The sequence below is a fragment of the Gobio gobio genome (genome assembly GCF_949357685.1).
Source record: "Gobio gobio genome assembly, chromosome: 8".
In the NCBI taxonomy this organism is placed as follows: domain Eukaryota; kingdom Metazoa; phylum Chordata; class Actinopteri; order Cypriniformes; family Gobionidae; genus Gobio; species Gobio gobio.
The window spans coordinates 32,592,366-32,611,877 of NC_137114.1; the positions used below are offsets into that span (position 1 = coordinate 32,592,366).

The 19,512-nt window shown below is 37.1% G+C and overlaps 2 protein-coding genes across 2 annotated transcripts; one reads left to right on the plus strand and one right to left on the minus strand.

Moving 5' to 3' along the window:
* Positions 1-3,317: 3,317 nt before the first annotated feature.
* LOC307130110 (uncharacterized protein) lies at positions 3,318-6,040 on the plus strand. Its single transcript, XM_079822987.1, has 2 exons — positions 3,318-3,375; positions 3,750-6,040. The coding sequence occupies exon 2, from the start codon at positions 3,773-3,775 to the stop codon at positions 5,825-5,827; it is 2,055 nt and encodes a 684-aa protein (XP_079679113.1). The 5' UTR covers positions 3,318-3,375; positions 3,750-3,772; the 3' UTR covers positions 5,828-6,040.
* Positions 6,041-7,443: 1,403 nt separating this feature from the next.
* LOC307130368 (uncharacterized protein) lies at positions 7,444-19,191 on the minus strand. The gene is made up of 8 exons (XM_079823332.1): positions 18,975-19,191; positions 18,285-18,480; positions 18,109-18,185; positions 17,946-18,021; positions 12,019-13,451; positions 10,397-10,592; positions 10,192-10,292; positions 7,444-8,929 (listed from the first exon to the last, which is right to left on the minus strand). Exons 1-8 carry the CDS (start codon positions 19,128-19,130, stop codon positions 7,562-7,564), a joined length of 3,603 nt encoding a protein of 1,200 aa, XP_079679458.1. The 5' UTR covers positions 19,131-19,191; the 3' UTR covers positions 7,444-7,561.
* Between the last annotated feature and the right edge of the window lie 321 nt (positions 19,192-19,512).

The following is a 19,512-nucleotide window of genomic DNA, read 5'->3' on the forward strand; positions in this document are numbered from 1 at the left end:
TGGTACATGTGGATTCCATGCGTACCAGATGTGGGCCGACACTATACAGGAACCCTGTCAGCTGGTACATTATTATTCGTATACAATTGCATATAAGGCAGTTTTTATCATACTAACAACGCTATAATAATAACAACTTTGTAATGGTATTAGAGTAAAAATCATAATGAATGTGTAATATAGTGCATATTATTTTTGCCAAATGCTTTTTACAGTTTGTGTAACATGAGTCTACTGAGGTGAGCATTAGGGCTATATATGCACAAAGACTACTGAAACAAAACCCAAACTAAACATGACAGATCTCTGTGGATAAGGCGGATCCTGACACCTAACGTAACACCCACCCCAAAACAAAAACAAAGTCTTGGGGTCTTGGGGGAAAGATGGAGGGCCAGGACTGTGAAGGGGGAAAGGACCTGGATCATGGCTTGGACTCAGTGGTGGGCCTGGGCCATGGAGCTGATGAAACTGACAAATTGATTGACAGAGAGGTTAGGGTTGGCCTCAGGGGCCTGGTCAAAACAGGCAGGGAGTTTAAGGGCAACCTCCATGGTTATAACGGGACAGGCAATTTGACCTTGGTGTGTAATCTCAGGGCAGACAGGAAGTTCATGAATGACCAATAAGAACATGACCAACCAGTAAAAACATGACACATGAGACTAGGGAAGAACATCACATGATCACATGAGGTGATGAGAAAGGGGGAGACTTGATTGTGTTTAATATTCAATTATGTTGAAATTATTAGAACAATTTAAATTGCAGTTGGTTACCATTATGGAGAAGAGTGGAGCATTTGCTTAGGCTGTGGACTAATACAATTAATGTTATAATGGCTATGCTAAACGAGATTTTAATGCTTAGTATTTAAGATGCTAATGTGTGCTATTGCAAGCTAAATGTTTGCAACTAGGTAGGGCAGTATTGTAATTCAGATGTGTAACATTAAAATATATGAAACTGAAGTGGGTGAATGAATATATGAAATTAAATGCCTGAATCATGTCAGGGAGCCATATAAAATTCACTTTGAGACTACTTAATTGAGTCACCTAAAATGTATTCATTCCATAATGTTGAAGTTACATTAATGAAAGGCTGTGAAAACTTACATAACGCCAGATTGTCTGGTGAAAGACAATTACTCACTGGGAAGACACTTTTCGCAGACGAAGTGATTCAACTGAGAATGGCATTAATTTACATGTTTCCCACATCCGACTCCACTTCATGCTGAGTGTAGGTTCTCACTGTAGTGTTTGCAGTTTACTATATGTGTTTGATATCGTTTCAAATGTCTCGGTGCGAATGGTAAAATAAAACTCATAACCACATAAGTATACAAGAAGTTAATATGAGTTTTTAGAGATATTTTACTCATGACGATGGGTGTGGCTTTTGGAGCCATTTGGTATCTTCTTCCAATCCAGGCAAATGGGAACTTGATCCAATTTAAATTCCCTTTGTTATCATGTATTTCCATTTGAAAGAGGTTTAGGTATGGTCTGAGTTACTTAAAGCGATACAGCAATGATTTTGGGCGCAATACTATTAACAAGGTTGGCTCGTAACACAGAAAACGCTCTGTTACGTAATATTCAAAAAGTCAGGAAATCTTTCACTCTTTAAGCTAATTCGGAATATTTGATGTTATGTATGAATTATCTTTGAATTGATTATGTAATTGGCATTATACGTTTACCCGACTGTTAATAAAATTGTTACATTTTGATCCTTTCTGAATTACTCTGTAATTATTAACAATCTCTAGTACGGAACCATATAATTGCAACAAAAGGTTCAAACGGAATGATTAAATGTATGAATAACTATCAAATATAAAATGACCAAACAACCAATTGGCATTCTCTTCTAAATGCGACAATTATGATAAATGGAGTCAGATTAAAGATATATTAGTTTTAAATCCATTCTACCCAGCTGGATACATAAAAGCGACCTTCACCGCGGTTTGTTACCGATCCTTGGAGCGAATCCAGTGGCCTTACATTAACAAATTATATTTGTTTAACTTAATTCCTTCATGTGGGACTGATGTACACAATTAAATAATGTAAATCCAACATGCTTTTTTTCAGTGTACATCTGCTTGTATAATCAGGACTCTACTACTACTACTACTACTACTACTACACCCTAACTGACTGGTGTCAAAACTTGCTAAGCTAATGATCTAGAGCAGTGGTTCTCAAACCTTGAGTTGAATCAGGTGTGTTAGATGAGGGAGACATGCAAAATGTGCACTGGTGGGGTCCCTAGGACAGGTTTGAGAACCACTGATCTAGAGCACAAGTGAGTTTCCATGACCGAGCAGCTGCATCCAAGCCTTACATCACCAAGTGCAATGCAAAGCATTGGATGCTTTTAACCATGAAATCTTTAAAAGGGGGAAGTTCAAACTGACCGTCAGCGATAATAAGAGTTGTGAGGTTTTGATGAGGGCCTTGATAACAGTCATAACTTCTTAAGGCTGCACCCCAGGATATGTCCAAGTATAAAAAGCTTTGTACATTGTTTTTCGGGGCCGTGCTTCGGGTGAAGACTTGCACATTGTTTTGTTATTTTTGCCTTTTTGGCAATTTCTTTTGCCTTATTATTGTCTTCATATTATTCTGAAACTTTTTAAGTAAAAACGGAAACCATTCTGTGGTTATTCGTACAAACTTTTCAATTAAGTCTCAGAGTGAATTTTTCCTGAAAACATCTTTATTGGTTGTAGTTTAGATATTTATATTAGCAACCTGCCCAGTGCACTTGAACACCACCAAGGGCTATGAACCAGCAGGTGAGAACAATTTATGATTGTTATAGGTTATGGGGATGTTTTAGGATGTTACAGCAGTATAGAAATACAACACCTGTCATGTCATAATGTTATGCCTGATCGATCGGTGTGTGTATATATATATATATATATATATATATATATATATATATATATATATATATATATATATTTTTTTTTAATGTTTTTTTTATATATATATATATATATATATATATATATATATTATTATTTTTTAGGCCTATAACAATCAAGTATTTCATTAAAAACTGGCAGTTACTGTCAAACAATTTTAATTTCCCTGTTCGTATGGTTTTGAATTGTATACCTGTTGTTTGTTGAGTTTCCCCAAGCTGTGGTGAGATTTTAGTTGCGTCCATGTGGTTAAGATGCTTTTTTTTTTTCTTTTTTTTTACAAGTATCGCATGTGACATCATAGATAGGATGGGATCTTTTAAGCTCAGTTGTTCTGCTGACAGGTCATTTTTTACCCTATGCTATTGCGATACGGGGCATTTTACCACTTTCGCAACTATTGTTTTGCAGGTCGTTTCTTTCTGCAGGTAAGTGTGTCTACATCCATTAAGGAAAACTTTTAAGAAATATCAAAGTTGCTGATACATAAATTGTGTGTATATAAACATAGAGGCACAACAAGTAAATAGATTAGTGACATTTAAATGTGTGTCACCATTCAACATTTCTATAATTCGATTTTGTTATATAATACATAATTGATCATTTCTAAAAAAAAATAGATAACTGATAGCTGAGAATGGATATAATATTTTATTTTATTAAAATGTTGCATCTCAGCATTAAAAAACACTTTCATTCTGTGTCATAGCTCACTCTCAGCTGTTTAAAATGAAAGTGAGAAAATTTGAACATATACCCGGTTTCACATTGTCACAATGTAACTTGTGGGTTTCTTTAGGTCTTGCAGATCACATCACTAAAATGTGGCCCTTGTCAAATTGGCCTTTGTCAGTGGTTCTGGCTCTCATCACATTGGTTGACGCCTGTCCGATACCATGTAAATGTGGTGAAGATACTGACATCATAATATGTTCAAGCCAGAAACTTCTGGAGGTCCCTCATCTGCCTCAGGGTACCAGGCAGTTATATGCAACACACAACATGATTCAATCTCTCCCAAAAGAAGGTTTGGAAGAATTGTTGGTTCTCGACCTCACTAAAAATGTCTTCAATCTGTCAATGAATACCAACTGGCAGAACATGAGCAGACTTTCAAAGCTATTTCTGAGTGGAAATGGACTGACTACATTAGGACCAAGACAATTTCATGGGCTGCTGAACCTCCAAGTGTTGGATCTCAGTGACAATTACATTAAATCTCTACCTCGGATGTTCCTATATGGTCTGACCAAGCTTCAAATCCTCAATTTCAATATGAACCAGATATTTAGTTTATCTTATGGGGCCCTGGAGGGAGCTCCTTCCCTTGTGGACCTCCAACTGAGAAATAACAGGATCGAGATGATCGAGGTGGATGTATTTGAGAACTGCACCCATCTAGCTAATATCTATCTGTCAATAAACAACCTAAAAAGTGTAGGCAATGGGAGTTTTAAGGGTGCCATAAGGCTAGATCACCTGGATCTTAGTCGAAATGGACTAGATGCCTTACCTACCGGTATCCTTCAGGATGCTCTGAACCTCACTAGCCTCTATCTTCAAAAAAATTCCATAACTTCAATTCCTGAGGACATTTTCTCAAAGATACCCACACTGAGGCATTTGGATATGAGTCATAATGCTCTTGATTCCATGTCTGATGGTTCCCTAAGAGGTCTTTCCCAGTTGGGCGCATTGGATTTGAGTTACAATCAGTTGGAGTCACTTACACCATATGCGTTTCAAGACTTGGGGAAGCTCGAGAACCTTAATTTGTATCACAACAACCTGAAGTCGCTTCCGAACATCGTGTTTAAAAACTTAAGCAGGATAACTGAGCTCCTGCTGGACAACAATAATATTTATGCTATTCCACTGGACCTCTTTCACCCACTTTCAGCATTGCAGGATCTTCAATTGGATAACAATCACATTTCGGAGCTCCACTCACACACATTTATGAAGCAGAGGAAGCTTAAGCATCTCGATCTTAGCAACAACAACCTTGTGAAGATTCCCAAGTACCTCTTCAGTAAGACACATCATCTGAGGGATCTCAGTCTGGAGAACAATCATATCCACTCCATTCCTAAATTGACTTTTAAAGGTTTAATCAGATTACGGCATCTGAAACTCAGCAAAAACCACCTTGCAAGTCTATTCACAGAGCTACTGACTAGCCTTAGTAGATTACGGGAGTTATGGCTGAACAACAACCAGATAGAAACCATCCCAAATGGATTTTTCACAGGTCTTATGGAGCTTAGGGTTCTAGATTTGTCCAACAATAAGTTGAATTCCATCTCCTCCAATATCTTCAAAGATCTGTTCAAATTGAAAGAGCTGGATCTGAGCTTTAATAGTCTCAATCAGCTTCCAGATGACATCTTCACATCTTTGAGAAGTCTCAAAATGCTCCACTTGCAAAACAACCAGCTGACGCACTTGCCTACCAAAGTGTTTTCTGCTCTAGCCAAGTTGGAAGAGCTCCATTTGGACAGAAACCATCTCCAGCATATTCATCCAGCACAGTTGCAAGGCTTAGTGAAATTACACGAACTCGATATTAAATTTAATCAACTGCGCTCAATGGAAAATGGGACTCTGATGCCTTTAGGAAACCGAACACTTGTCCATCTTGATGGGAATCCATGGGATTGCTCTTGTGTGTTCATTCTGTATCTAAGTCAGTGGTTTAACAATAATACTCAGTTGGTAAAACCTACACCCATGTGCTCCTCTGGCCAAAATCTCTCCTACCCAGCTCTTTTCCCATCATCATTATCACAGCATTGCACAAGTGCAGCCCGTTTCTCTTTAAATATGGAGAAACTAGCAGTCCTCGTTGTTTTCTGTCTGGGTTTTCTGTTCTTATGAAATTGCTGTGCTATGCTAAACTGCCATATGTGTGGTTAAAGTGTTGAGAAAAGAAACCACCATTGCTTGTGCGCAAAGGATTTATGCTTTTATCATATCTCAAATGCAAATGCTCATTAGAGAACATGACTATATTCCATAAAACACTGAAAAAGTATGTATCTGAAATGTAATGTTTTACATTATTATTCCATAAAATAAACTGCTATGCTGAATACTTGCAGCCTATTCTCAGAGAGCGTGTGACAAGACAAAGTCTTTAAAGAGGCCACATTCTAATGCTGCAAAAGGGGATTTCCTTTTGCTCATTTCAGAACACAGAGAATCAGATTCTTATGCATTCACTCATCGGGGTGTTTCTAAGAACTCAAAGCAAAGATGTACGACCGGCTGTAAACTGTGGTTGATGTTTTTTTGCAAAACTAGGTTGGCTCAGCTTTGTCTTCATAGATGTTTTTTTTTAGATTTCTTCATAGCTATTTTCTGTGTGCTTCTTCGTTTTATCGGCCCTAGCTTGTCAATAAAATATGTTCTAAGGATGACAAGAAACTGACAACTATGATATTAATTCGTATTCATAGATTCATTAGAATAAAATTGTAACTTGTGTACATCTGACAAATGTTTTGCCTGTTTAGTCTACCCCTTTTTCATAATAAAATCACTGTAGTTTTTAAGAAATGGATAGAAATAAATGTACAAGTAACATGTAATAACTTTGGTAGAAGTTCAATGGAAGATGACTAGTCTATTCAGGAAAGGTGGAAGATAAGGCACATCTATATCTAAATTATATTTTACAAGTTATTTTTGTTTTTAAGGTTCTCAGTGTGGAAGATTTTCAAACAATGTGGAAGCAAATAACACTTTTAAAAATAAAAATAAAGTGGAATAACTAAACATCTAGGAAATGAATATAGAGAAAGTCAGAATATCCACTACCAACAAATGTTTTGACTTTTGTGTGACCAAATCAGTATTATTAATACTGTATTGCCTTGACTAATATTCAAGCATCTAAATTCAAAATGAATATGGGTCAAATTAATACAGCACTGTTGTTACAATCCATGTAAGCAACTACAACCAAGACAAGTGATCTAGGCTATATTGTATTATGTAAATAAATCATATGACCCATTTAATTAAAACATTGCATTATATGCATGTTGCTCACATCCTTAAACTTGTTGATTTGTTCAGAACAATTTCACAATCTTACCACAATTATTTTTCATGTTGGTTTTAGCAAGTTATGGAGCAGTAAAGCCAAATTAATGTCCCTATTTTAAAATACAGCCCTACAAGGTAACAAAAGATTAAATAATGCATTAAAAAACACACACATAACATTTGATTTATTTGTCACAACAAAGAGCTTTACAGTTAAACAAGATCTTTAAACAGATTAATTAAAGGTAACTGGTGTACTGAAATATTTATATCAAACTGAAGAAATCATCTGCAAATTAACAAAGCACAGAGATCACAAACAATCCTATCTGGAACAGTTTAACTGTGTAACTTAAAGGGATAGGGATTATTCAATATCATGTGGTTCCATACCTGTATGATTTTATTTCTTTCTGTGGAACACAAAAGAAGATGAGATTGTTTATTTATTTATTTTTTTGTCAATCGAGTCCAAAGGTGGGTGTTTAAAAAGACAAGAAAAGCTGTATCAAGAGTAAACAATGACAAAATGTTCATTTTTGGTGAACGGTCCCTTTAAATCTATACACATTTATGGCACCTCAAATTTCTTAGATAGGCAAAACTCTTCCCACACTTGTCACACATGTATTGCTTCTCCCCAGTGTGAATGTGCATGTGAGCTTTGAGCGAATTTGACTGGTTAAATTCCCGCCCGCATGTGTCACATCTGAACGGCTTTTCTCCAGTGTGTATGCGCTGATGTCGACGGAGATTTCCCAATGTGCAAAAACGTTTTCCGCACACATCGCAATTAAAAGGTCTTTCGCCGGTATGCAAGGTCAGGTGAGCTTTAAGGCAATTCTGCTGCCGAAATGTCTTCCCGCACACGGAGCAGCTATAGGGCTTCTCTCCCGTATGAATCCTCTCGTGAGCTCTTACACCAGCAACACTCTGAAAGGACTTCCCGCACACATGACAGCTGTATTTAGTGGCGACGGTGTGTTTGTTGTGATGGTGAGATTTCAAGGTGTTAATGGAGCTGAGGGTCTCTCCACACACTGTACAGGCCACCGGAAACTGTCCCTCATGAATAGGGAGATGCGCTTTTAAGGCGTTTGTGCAACCCAAAACCACCCCGCATACAATGCAGCCATGTCCGGCTTGTCCTGTTTGCTGTCCCTCATGCAGCCGAAGCATCCACTTCTGGACAAAGCCCTGACCGCACAATTTACATTTGTGTGGTTTCTCGCCGGTGTGAGTTAGTTTGTGCGCCTTTAGCGAATCGAGCTGGTTGAAACTTCGTCCGCACGTCTGGCAGGTGAACGGCTTCTCGCCCGTATGGATTCTCTGGTGCCGAAGTAGATTGTTTCGAAAGTGGAAGTTCTTCCCACATACGTCACATTTATGCAGCTTCTCTCCCGAATGCACGACCAGATGCTTCCTGAGACCGTAAGCTTGATTAAAAGACTTCCCACAAACTTTACACATAAAAGTCTTGTCTTCGTTATGAATCCTCTGGTGATGCATCAGCTGTTTGTGTTCGGTGAAGGTCTTGCCACAATGATTGCAAGCATAAGGGCTCTTGTCAGTATGAAGCTGGTAGTGTACATCCAAACTGCCTTTACTGCCAAAACACCGACCACACTGCGAGCAGCCGAAGGTTTTCTCTCCCACCGCATGAATGACCCGATGAGCTCTCAACAGAACAAGCGAGTCAAATTTCCTTCTACAGTGTTTACAGCTGAACACTTTGGCTTTCTTCCGAGCCCTCATCCGAGCATGTCTGCTTTTTAAAATGCTCAAACTTCTAGATTCTTCCTCATCATCTTCGTCATCATCCACACTATCACTGTCCAGGAACTCCACGAACTGAGAATGGTTGCCGTTTTCTGAACAATCAGCTGATTTCTCATCCTTATAGATAACTGTCTTCTGTGTTTTAATGGGCTTTTCAAAACAGAAAAAGAGAACAATTTAGGTCAACATGAAAGAAATATATTATTGCGGTATACACTACCATTGAAAAGTTTGGGGTCGGTGAGATATTTTAATGTTTTGTAAGATTGTGTAGTAAAGATTTTCTATTTTATTATATTTTAAAATGTAATATGTTCCTGGGATGCCATTTCTCGTGTCTTCAGCGTCACATGATCCTTCAGAAATCATTCTAATATGCTGATTTGGTGCTCAAATTTTTTTTTTTTTTAGGATTCGTTGATTAATAGAAAGTTTAGAAGAATAGCATTTATTTGAAATAGAAATCTCTACAGTATCACTTTTGATCAATTTAAAGGAATATGCCGACTTTTTGGGACTTTAGCTTATTCACCGTATCCCCCAGAGTTAGATAAGTCCATACATACCATTCTCATCTCTGTGCGTGCCATACCTCTGTCTGACGCACCCACCGCTAGCCTAGCTTAGCACAAAGACTGGAGGTAAACGGCTCCAGCTAGCCTACTGCTCAATAAGTGACAAAATAACGCCAACATTTTCCTATTTACCTGTTGTGATGTGTATAGTTACATCGTGTACTAAGAGCGACAGAAAATGCTGATTAAAAGTATTAACTTCTTTAAAAAAAAAAAATTATAATCTTCCACACCCCAAACATTTAAACGGTAGTGTACAATTACAGCATTAGGTTATGAAAACTGCTAAATTCCTCTTGTGTAAAGTACAATAAGAACCACTTTTTTCAGTGGCCCTGAATCCATAAGTATTATTTTTATCATTCATCTTCTCCAAGGATTTAAAAATAACAATTTGATAAAGCGTTCTAAGACTTGAACCAAACCAACGAGCTCTGAGATTAATTACTTAGACATTATAAACTTTGATTGTAACTGATTGTAAAATGTTATCAAAAATTATAAATTGTCATCATATAAAACTACTGTCTTACAGTCATAGATTATAAGCATAAAAACTATTTAATTTAAGATAATCGCAAACACAACTCGCAAACTCTTTCACACAACAACTTGTCAGTCTGTCTTGTCAGTCTATCACACTGTCAGTCAATAACTTGTCAGTCAATCACACTGCTATGTGGCTTTCACAGAAGAATATAACCTCTAAGATTATGGTAGATCTGTTTGGAATGGATAGGTTTATATGGTACTGATCAAAATCTATTTCTCTACAATCAAAGAGATTTTTACTTTTAGAACAAAGCTGTTGTGCTCTATTATGTGTGAATAACTTACTGTTTTCACATGCTCAATGTCTAAGATCTCCTCCTCCTCCTCCTCCTCCTCCTCCTCCTCCTCCTCCTCCCCCCAGGTCACAATGATTTTCTCCACCGAGACTGCAATGGCACAACGGATCATTATGAATCTTAAAGATATGCTCTAAGAAGCATAGTGATGAGCTAGTGAATTTCACCAAGAGTAAGTTGGTCACTGGACTGACTTCCGAGGGGATCGTCGTCGGTTAGATTAGTCTCTCCATGTAGAGTCTCCTGCCGTTTCTCGAGTTGCGTTAGTGTTGTTTTCAAGCCATCCTGTGCACTCTGACTGGTTTCAAGATGCTGAAGTGCAGAGAAAAGCTGGCATATTTTCTCCACGGCTTCCTTTGCGTTACGTTCCAACACGCAGTTCAGATGGGTCTAAAATATAAGAACAAATCAATTATAAACTAACGTTAGCCTAATTAGGCTAGCTAGTTTGGGACCAAAAATATTTGATGGATATTTTTTTCTTACAATATGGTTAAGCTTGGCTAATGCAGTCAACACTACAATTGATAAACAAACTGAGAATATGGAAAGAGATGATTTATTCTAAATTATGTTATTAGGGTGCTACAATATCAAGGATTTTATCTGTGAAACTTGTATTTGATTGTGCGGATCTGGTGCTTTTATAGAAGTCACTGAACACATCTGATATATTGTCATATCTAATTAAACCATGTAGGTTATGATGTATGGCTTAAAAACAAACGTAGCAAGCAAAAAGTCTTACTGTAAAGTCCAGGGTGGCAGTCTCGTCTGCTGTAGTTTCTGTCAGTGGAGGTATGTCGATGAATTTAGTCATTTCTTTTACTGTTTCCTTCACAAGCGTCTCCAAAACAGAGACAACCTCAGACTCCAACAACGACATTATTCTCCTGCTGCTGTTTTGGTGACAGATTATAATTTCAATAGAGCCATTACAATCTTCGTTAGCTGCTGTTCTCTTCTCTTGTATTGAACAGCGTTGCGGTTGTGCTGAGCTGCTGCCCCTCACTGGACTGGAGTTTATTTGCAGCACTGATATTTGCATTTTGAGGGAACATTTATTTGAAAAAAGAAACAAAAAAAACATTGTGCGTGTTTTCGTACAGGGTTGGCTATACTTGTGAGGGCCAAATGTCCTCACTTATATAGTGCAATATTATGACAACAATACGACATTTTACCAATCCTTGGTTAAAAAGGTTTATAAAGCAGCCAAATCATGTTTTTATTTAAGTCTAGTGTGTGTGTGTGTGTGTGTGATTATATATATAGAATATTTACTGAATATATCAATATTTTAAATGATAGTACAAGCAGTAAAATAGTGTTTTTAGCCCCAACTACATGGGGCTAGCAAAATGATATTGCTCTAAATATATATATGATTTGGCTGCTTTATAAACCTTTTTAACCAAGGACTGGTAAAATGTCGTATTGTTGTCATATATATATAATTTTTTTTAATTTTATTTTTTTATAAATAAATGACGTAGACTCACATATCCTTAAGTGGAGCTGATGATATTATGTAATAATACATTTGATTTAACACATTGGTTTTTAGTATCCTTAACTTAAAACCCACATTAAACTGTAATGTTCCACTATGTCAGAATTTATAGATGATAAAACAGACCTAAAATTACATGGAAAAACGTTTTATTTTTTGGATAAATAAATAAATACAGTTAAGCATTTCTTGTAATTTTCACAAAATTATTTACAATCCTACATAGAATCCGGGGACCTGTAGGTAAACATTACTCAGTTTAGTTATTTCAGTTCAGAAGGCTGAAATCTTTTAAAGTGGAGCGCATTTGTGATCTTTGTAATTTCTCTGGTAGGCAAAACTTTTCCAACACTTAGTGCATGTGTACGGCTTGTTGCCAGTGTGAATGTGCATGTGTGCCTTCAAATTGTTGGGCTGTGTGAAACTCTTCAAACAAATTTCACAGGTAAACGGCTTTTCCCCGGTGTGCACAAGCCTGTGTCTTTTCAGATTGGCCGATAAATGAAACGCCTTCCCACATGTTTCACACTTGTGAGGTTTTTCACCGGTGTGAGTGCGTATATGCATTTTCAGAGAGCTTGATAGCTTGAATCTTTTCCCACAAAATACGCATTTGTGAGGTCTTTCTCCTGAATGCAGAAACATATGGGTTTTATACGAAGCCCTCAGAGAAAAATCCTTAGCGCAGATCTCGCACTTGAAAGGTTTCTCCCCCGTGTGAAGCTGCTCGTGCATCCGGAGGGAATGTACGCTGCTGTACTTCCTGTCACATAACGTGCACGTAAACGGTTTGCTGTTGTCCGAATGCAACTGCAGGTGAGTTTTCAGTGCGTAGGCAGAGCTCAGGAACTTTCCGCACACGTCGCAGCGATGAGCGTTGCTCTTATCTCCCGGACTTCCAATTTGATTGTGTGTCAGAATGTGGTTCCTTAGGACGTAATTATACTGGAAGGTTTTCCCGCACATTTCACACATAAATCGCTTCTCTCCGTGCACTCGCATGTGGCCTTTGAGAGTGCTTCTCTGATTGAATCTTCTACCGCACACCTCGCAGACGTACGGCTTGTCGCCAGTGTGAATGAGGACGTGGCGTTTCAGAGTCCCGGAGAGCGCAAAACTTTTCCCGCAAATGTCGCACGTGTGCGGCCTCTCGCCCGTGTGCACACGGAGGTGGTGTTTCAAAAGTTTATGATACTTGAAGGTCTTATTGCAGTGGCTGCACTTTATGGGCCTGTCGTTTGAATGAATTCTCTTGTGGTAGTTTAACGTGCCAATCAGGGAGAAACACTTCCCACAGGTGTCGCATCTGTATGGTTTTTCGCCCGTGTGCACCCTCTGGTGCATGTATAAACTTCTTTTGATTGTGAATCCCTGTCCGCATATTTCACAAGTAAATGGTTTGACTTCTGCATGGACCAGTTCGTGCGCTGCGAGATCCCTGAAGCTCTTCCCGCACGTGCTGCAGGGGAATTTCTTCTTCTCGAACTTCTGTGAGTGTTTGCGAAGGTGAGTCTCTAGCGCTCTCAGCAGTGTGAATTTCTTCCCGCACTTTTCACAATTGTGTGGCCTCACGATTGAATGCACACGTTTGTGCTGCACAAGAGAAAACATCTTTGGAAAGGCCTTTCCGCACTGCTCACATTCAAAAGACTCTTTGCCTTGTGGCTTTTCAGGTTGCTCGGCTGACGTCTGCAACATGCCTTCCTGATCTTCAGACCAGCCCATGTCATCAGCAGCTGGCAAAATGAAAAACATTACATCCACATCAATCAAAGTCTATTCATATATTCACAGTTTAGCAAAACGCATGCTGAGTAAATTGTTGGCCTAAAAGGTTTTATTTAAAATGGTAAACAATAAGACCAAGAATGTGCCAAAAAGTCAGTCACTTTTTATTTCAGGTTGACTTTCAGAAATTAATACAGTTCTTTCTAATCTATAATAAAGTTCTATAATGATATGCTATTAATTATATAACTATATATAAATTATATAATAATATATTTATATATTAAAATTTGATAGATTTTTTTTTTATTGAATTGTATTAAATTTGAATTCTTTATTTTTATATTTTCATTCCTTTTCATTTTAAATAATGTTGTTATGCGCTTTTGTTATTATTAATAGCTTTTTGGGGGTTTTATTCTATTTAGCTTTACTGTATAATATTTCCGTTTTAGTATTTCAACTTATTTTGTCAAAGTTTTTCATCTAATAGCGATTCAATCTTGATTTCAGCTTTATTTTAATTAACAAAAATCATTTTAAATATTTAAAAGTAGGGTAGGCAATTTCAGAGATGCTATCTATGGCAAGCTATAGCTTTGAAAGCATGAGATCCCACCCTCCCTTCCGAGCGCTTTCTAAAGCCATGCTTCATCCAAAACACATTAACACACACAGCCAGAGAAGAGTTTGCAAAGTGTAACAAGAGACAGCATTAAATTACCTCATGTCTAATCTGTACCACCTGACTGCTGCAGATTCATTTTGGCATTGATAATGTTTACATAGAAAATCAAAAATGCGAGTCTGAGGACATGAACATCACGTGTTGCCATCTTGTAATTATGGTTATGACATGGTGTGAACGCAGCATAAGCTCTTTGTTTTGGTTTAGGAGAAACTGTAAATGGCTGACGTTTGTTTGTGTTGCGTTCTGTGACTGTCTACAACTCTGCATAGCCTAATGGAACGTGCTGATGATGTGTGATGTCTGCACGAGCAGGGTGCGCGGAGGTATGGGAATTTTTTAGCATTGAAAGGGTGGATTCCGAAATCCACTGCCACTTCAATACATCCTAATTAAATTTATAATCAAAGCATTCATCAATATTTATCCTCCTATATTATTATAATGATTTTTAATGATTCTTTCCAGTTATGATATTTAGGGATGCACCGATATGAACATTTTGGCCGATACCGATAACCGATAATTCTTAATATTTGAAAGCCGATAACCGATATATTGGCCGATAAATCTAAATACAAATTTTAATAAACTCTGAGAGTCTGATTACAAAAACAAAAGGCTCACCATTAAAAGCCATGTCCCAAACACTTCAACATTAATCAAACCTATACACTACAGTAGCCTATTTGAACCAGTGTGAGATTCCTTACCTTTTCAAATTAATTTTACACTCCTATGGCCAAATTTTTTTTTTTAACACTTTACAATAAGGTTTAATTTTTGTTAGTATTAGTTAACCAACAATGAATGAACAATACTTCAACAGGATTTATTAATTTTAGTTCATGTTAATCTCAACATATTCAGACCCAAAGTTGTGTCTTTTAACATTAGGTATGAACTGTGAATGGACTGTTACAAAACACAAACATTTTATTACTAAAAGAAACAAAGGTTATTGCTCTCTGTTTGTTCATGATAGTTAATGCATTAATAAAATGAGACCTTATTTGTAAAATGTTACCAAAAATTATATTGTCTAAAAAATACAAATAATATACCTAAATAATGCAAACAAGTAATTGAACAGCATTAGCTGCATAATAAAGAATCAGAATGCAAGTGCATGAAATAACCTCCGCACAGACGATAAAGAAATGGTTTTAATCAAACCATATTGTTGATGGAAATGATACGAGAACAATAAAAGTGCTAATTATAAAAAATAATGCTTCTGTGTTTTTGAAAAAAAAAATATGTTTAATATTACTGTAATAGTAAACATCTGTAATATTAGTCTAGTCTATTAGGAATAATGTTGCTGTTTGAGAGCGCGCTGAAGCTGGAGAGAATGAACGAACAACCATAAACTGAAGCGCTTAGAAGTTTAATTAACAACTAAACGCATCATATATGAGAACAATCAGATATTTATACAAAATAAATATAATATTACAACTTATATTAGCACAAAATCACGCATAGGTGAAGGGTTATAACTCCTGTGGATGCTCTTCCCCTGTTTGAGAGCGCGCGCTGAAGCTGAAGATGATCACCGGTACAGTGAAGCGCTGCGGGTTATTGACTTAACGAAACACATCCTATATGACTTTAATCAGATGTTTATACTACAAAAACGTAATATTACGACTTACATATGCTTAAAATGACGCGAATGCACAAGCGAACTTGACTGTGCTGGTCAGAATGCGTTGTTGACGCTTCCCACAACAGCGCGCTGAAAAACAACTAAACCCAGAGAATTCACTACGTTTTATAACAGAAATATTCTCATTGCAGTGTTATGTATAGGACAGTCCCAGTAGTTATTAATGCTGTGCATTTCTGTTTGAAATGCGCGCGCCGGTACAATGAAGTGCTTTACTGCATCGTTAATTAACTCAACCAAACGCATACTATATGGGATTATATACACAAAATAATAAATATAATATTACAACTTACAATGGCACAAAAGGCTGTGAATGCACAAGCAAACTTGACTGTGCTCGTCATGAAGGTGTAACTCCGTGGGCGCGCTCTGAAGCTAAAGACCGGTACAATGAAGTGCTTTACTGCATCGTTTATTAACTTAACCAAACGCATCCTATATGATATTACATACACAGAATAATAATAAATATAATATTACAACTTACAATGGCACAAAAGGCTGTGAATGCACAAGCGAACTTGACTGTGCTCGTCAAGTTGTAACTCCGTGGGCGCGCTCTTCCCTCAACAAACGCGCTGAAACACAACGCTCTTTTACAGCCTATTCTATTCTCATTATCATTTTATGTAGATTATAGAAGACTTGCGCTGCACATGTTGCACATAACTGTATTTTCCTTTTCGAAGTGATTCCAAACATATTTAGAGCAATTCAAACCCATCATGGTAGACAGCGCGTCCGTCTCAGCTGAAGGAAATAATACATTATCTATCGGCTTGACTATATCGGTCAAATTTTCTTATTGGACCGATAACGATAACATCAAAAATAATCATTTATCGGCCGATAACGATATGTTGCCGATATATCGTGCATCCCTAATGATATTACTTAATCAATAGAACCACTGATTGTTTATTGTTTCTTCATATGTTTTCTAAAGTTTGTATTTGGTCTCTGAGGAGTGACTGAGGGTCTGTCCTAGGGATGTGTGATGTGTCGCTAAATACTTGATAGCAAAACATGTTGTCGTTTGTTTGGGTTTTGGAGGTATCACACACCCCTAACATGCCAGGAGTGCAGTAAGAGTGCATGCTCACTTAGCCCAGCTTCCAGAGATGAAATATGGATTTGTCTTTCATTTTATATAATTTTATATTTCCTTTTACTGAAAAACTAAAGAATTATGTACATGAATACTGTCTGTGCCTCTTACTGAGAGAAAGCACATGTTATCCGTATGTTTTGGGAAACTTTTTGGTCAGAACTGGAGCTTGATCAACTCCAACCTTGGAGAAACTGTGTATCTGTGTATGTGCGCAGTATTCTGTGTTACAGATCAGTATTGGAGGTGAATTATGGGCATCCTAAGTGATGGGTGGACGCGTTGTTCTGGACAAGCTGGCGCCTGCTCCAGACCTGGAAGGTCACTACGTGCCTAATTCAAAACGTCAACGTGCCTAATCAGTGAATCTGATTAACTGACAATGTGTGGAAATTTACCATGACTGTCTATCTTTTTTTCTTAGCCAATCAGAATCATTCAACTTGTAGTAATGACGTGGCTAGACCTTGAAAAGAGTATAACTGTTGAGAAATTGTATGTACGAATTCTGGTAGAGAGGGAGCCCGGCCTACGAACTCCTCGTGAGACTTGAAGCTGGCTTCTGCTGATGAAACGGCAAAATATTTTTCTGTTAATTTCTCTTTAATTAATTGCACTCCTGACTCTTGGTCTTCATTTTTCATAACTGGTCTTGGTTCCTAAACTGTTTTACCCTAACAACAGACAGGTAGGACATCCTATGATTGCCTTCAGACTGAACGCAATGATTGGACAAAACATTTTTTGGTCCTGAGAATTCCACAGAAGATTTATGTACATGTTTTAATATTTAGACCACTTATATTATTGATTGCTATCAGTATGTGAGTATAACAAAAGGTGGTTATACAAAAATTGCCTACCCAACCTTTAACAATAACAACACTGACATTTATATACTAATAATGCATTTAAGTGTTGGTAATGTACAACAGCAGCAGTAATGATTTAGACGTTCTCGAGACAATGAATGATTGCAAATGGTAAAGAGGCCAAGTAATTTCATACAGAAAGTTGGGACTCCAACTTACCGTCACTGATGTATATTGTCTGAATGGCTTCTTCTGCTCGGTCCTCCACCATAAGACACTGGCTTACATTACTTTCCTGAGCATGCAATAATTCACATTACATGTAAATGTTTCAATCAATATTTAACACCCTGTAAGTTATATCCTTAAAATAAATATTCACCCCAATGCTTGAAGGTTGCTGTTGAGACATTGCTGTAAACTCATTCAGAGGATTCACAGAGAAAGATATGGCATCTCCTGTGAGAGAGGAACAAAACAAAAATGACCACAAATACTAAATATAGAGAGTGTCACATCTGCAGGTCTCTAGTGTGGCCTGATATTGAAATCAAGTACCCGGAAATTCTTGGTTTTGGATACATGCTGCTCCACTGAGCAGGTCACGTCCCATCTGAGATGAAGTCTTCCTTAGGTCATCTCGGCCATTCAAAGACATTTGTGGTGGAACTGGTGCAACAGATGAACAGTATCTGAAGAGACTGCAAATCTTCTGCACTGCTTCTTTGGCAAACCTCTCCATTAGGGAATTAAGCTGCATTGATACGAGAAAAATACTATAATACTGAATTAAAAAAAACAACAACTTAAAATGATGTTTTAAAAATGTAAACACAACGAACGAAAAGACAGTTCTCATAGTCACACACTAGACAGTGTGAGTTAGCTTTCAAAAGAACAAAAACAAAAAGCATTATGATAATTATTATAATTAAAACAATTAAAATTGATTTAATAGAAACAGCAAATATCTAAATAACGTCTTGACTTAGAAAATCGAATAAATAAAAATACATAACTAAATTTAAGTTTATGAGCTTTAGAGGTGGCATGCAAAGATTAAAGAGTCAGTCGTAAACCTTAGTATGGTCAATTTCATGTTTAAATACAATATAAAACAGAAAATTAAGTATAAATAATACTATATGTTAAGTACCAGGCTGTAAACAAAATGATTATCTTCCACTATTTTAATAACCGACCAATTACAACCACACACGTTAAAGTTCTAACAACAGACTTTCTTACCACATGAATCTGAGTATCGTTTGATTTGATGGTGAGATGAGATTCATCGTAGCTGAATGTAACGTCAAAAGCCTTTCGTATCTCCTGCTTAGCAGTGTCCGTCAGTAACGACATGATCAGAGTGGTTTGACTCTGAAAAAGCTCATACCGGGCCATAGTGACCACAGTTAAGAGACGTGCAGCAAACACAACTCAGTTTGTGTTTGACAGCTAGCCTGAATCGAAGGAAAATACACAAAACGTTGAACTCCCCAGGTAAAGTTGCACTAGGGGGCAAGTACTTCCTCTTTGTTTATTTTATTTTAAAATAAAAGTACCTGAATGCTTGTCATTCACATAAAATGTGGTTATGATTAACAAACAAAACTTTAGACTTAAAATCGATGTGCGCTAAATTGTTGAGGGAATTTGACTGTTTTGGATGAATTTCATCGTAAAAATAAGACCCATTATAGACCTCATTGACGGGAACTAATATACTTCAGAAAGAGATGAGACAATTACAAAATAAAAGTCTTAAACGCTATTCGAAAGATGG

Excerpts from the sequence above, each read along its gene's own strand:
- LOC307130110 (XM_079822987.1), top strand. The coding sequence starts at position 3,773 with ATGTGGCCCTTGTCAAATTGGCCTTTGTCAGTGGTTCTGGCTCTCATC.
- LOC307130368 (XM_079823332.1), bottom strand. The coding sequence starts at position 19,130 with ATGGCCCGGTATGAGCTTTTTCAGAGTCAAACCACTCTGATCATGTCG. Across the intron at positions 18,022-18,108 it reads AGCAACCTTCAAGCATTGGG|GAAAGTAATGTAAGCCAGTG; the intron begins GTGAATATTTAT and ends TTGCATGCTCAG. Across the intron at positions 10,293-10,396 it reads CGACGACGATCCCCTCGGAA|TCTCGGTGGAGAAAATCATT; the intron begins GTCAGTCCAGTG and ends GTGCCATTGCAG.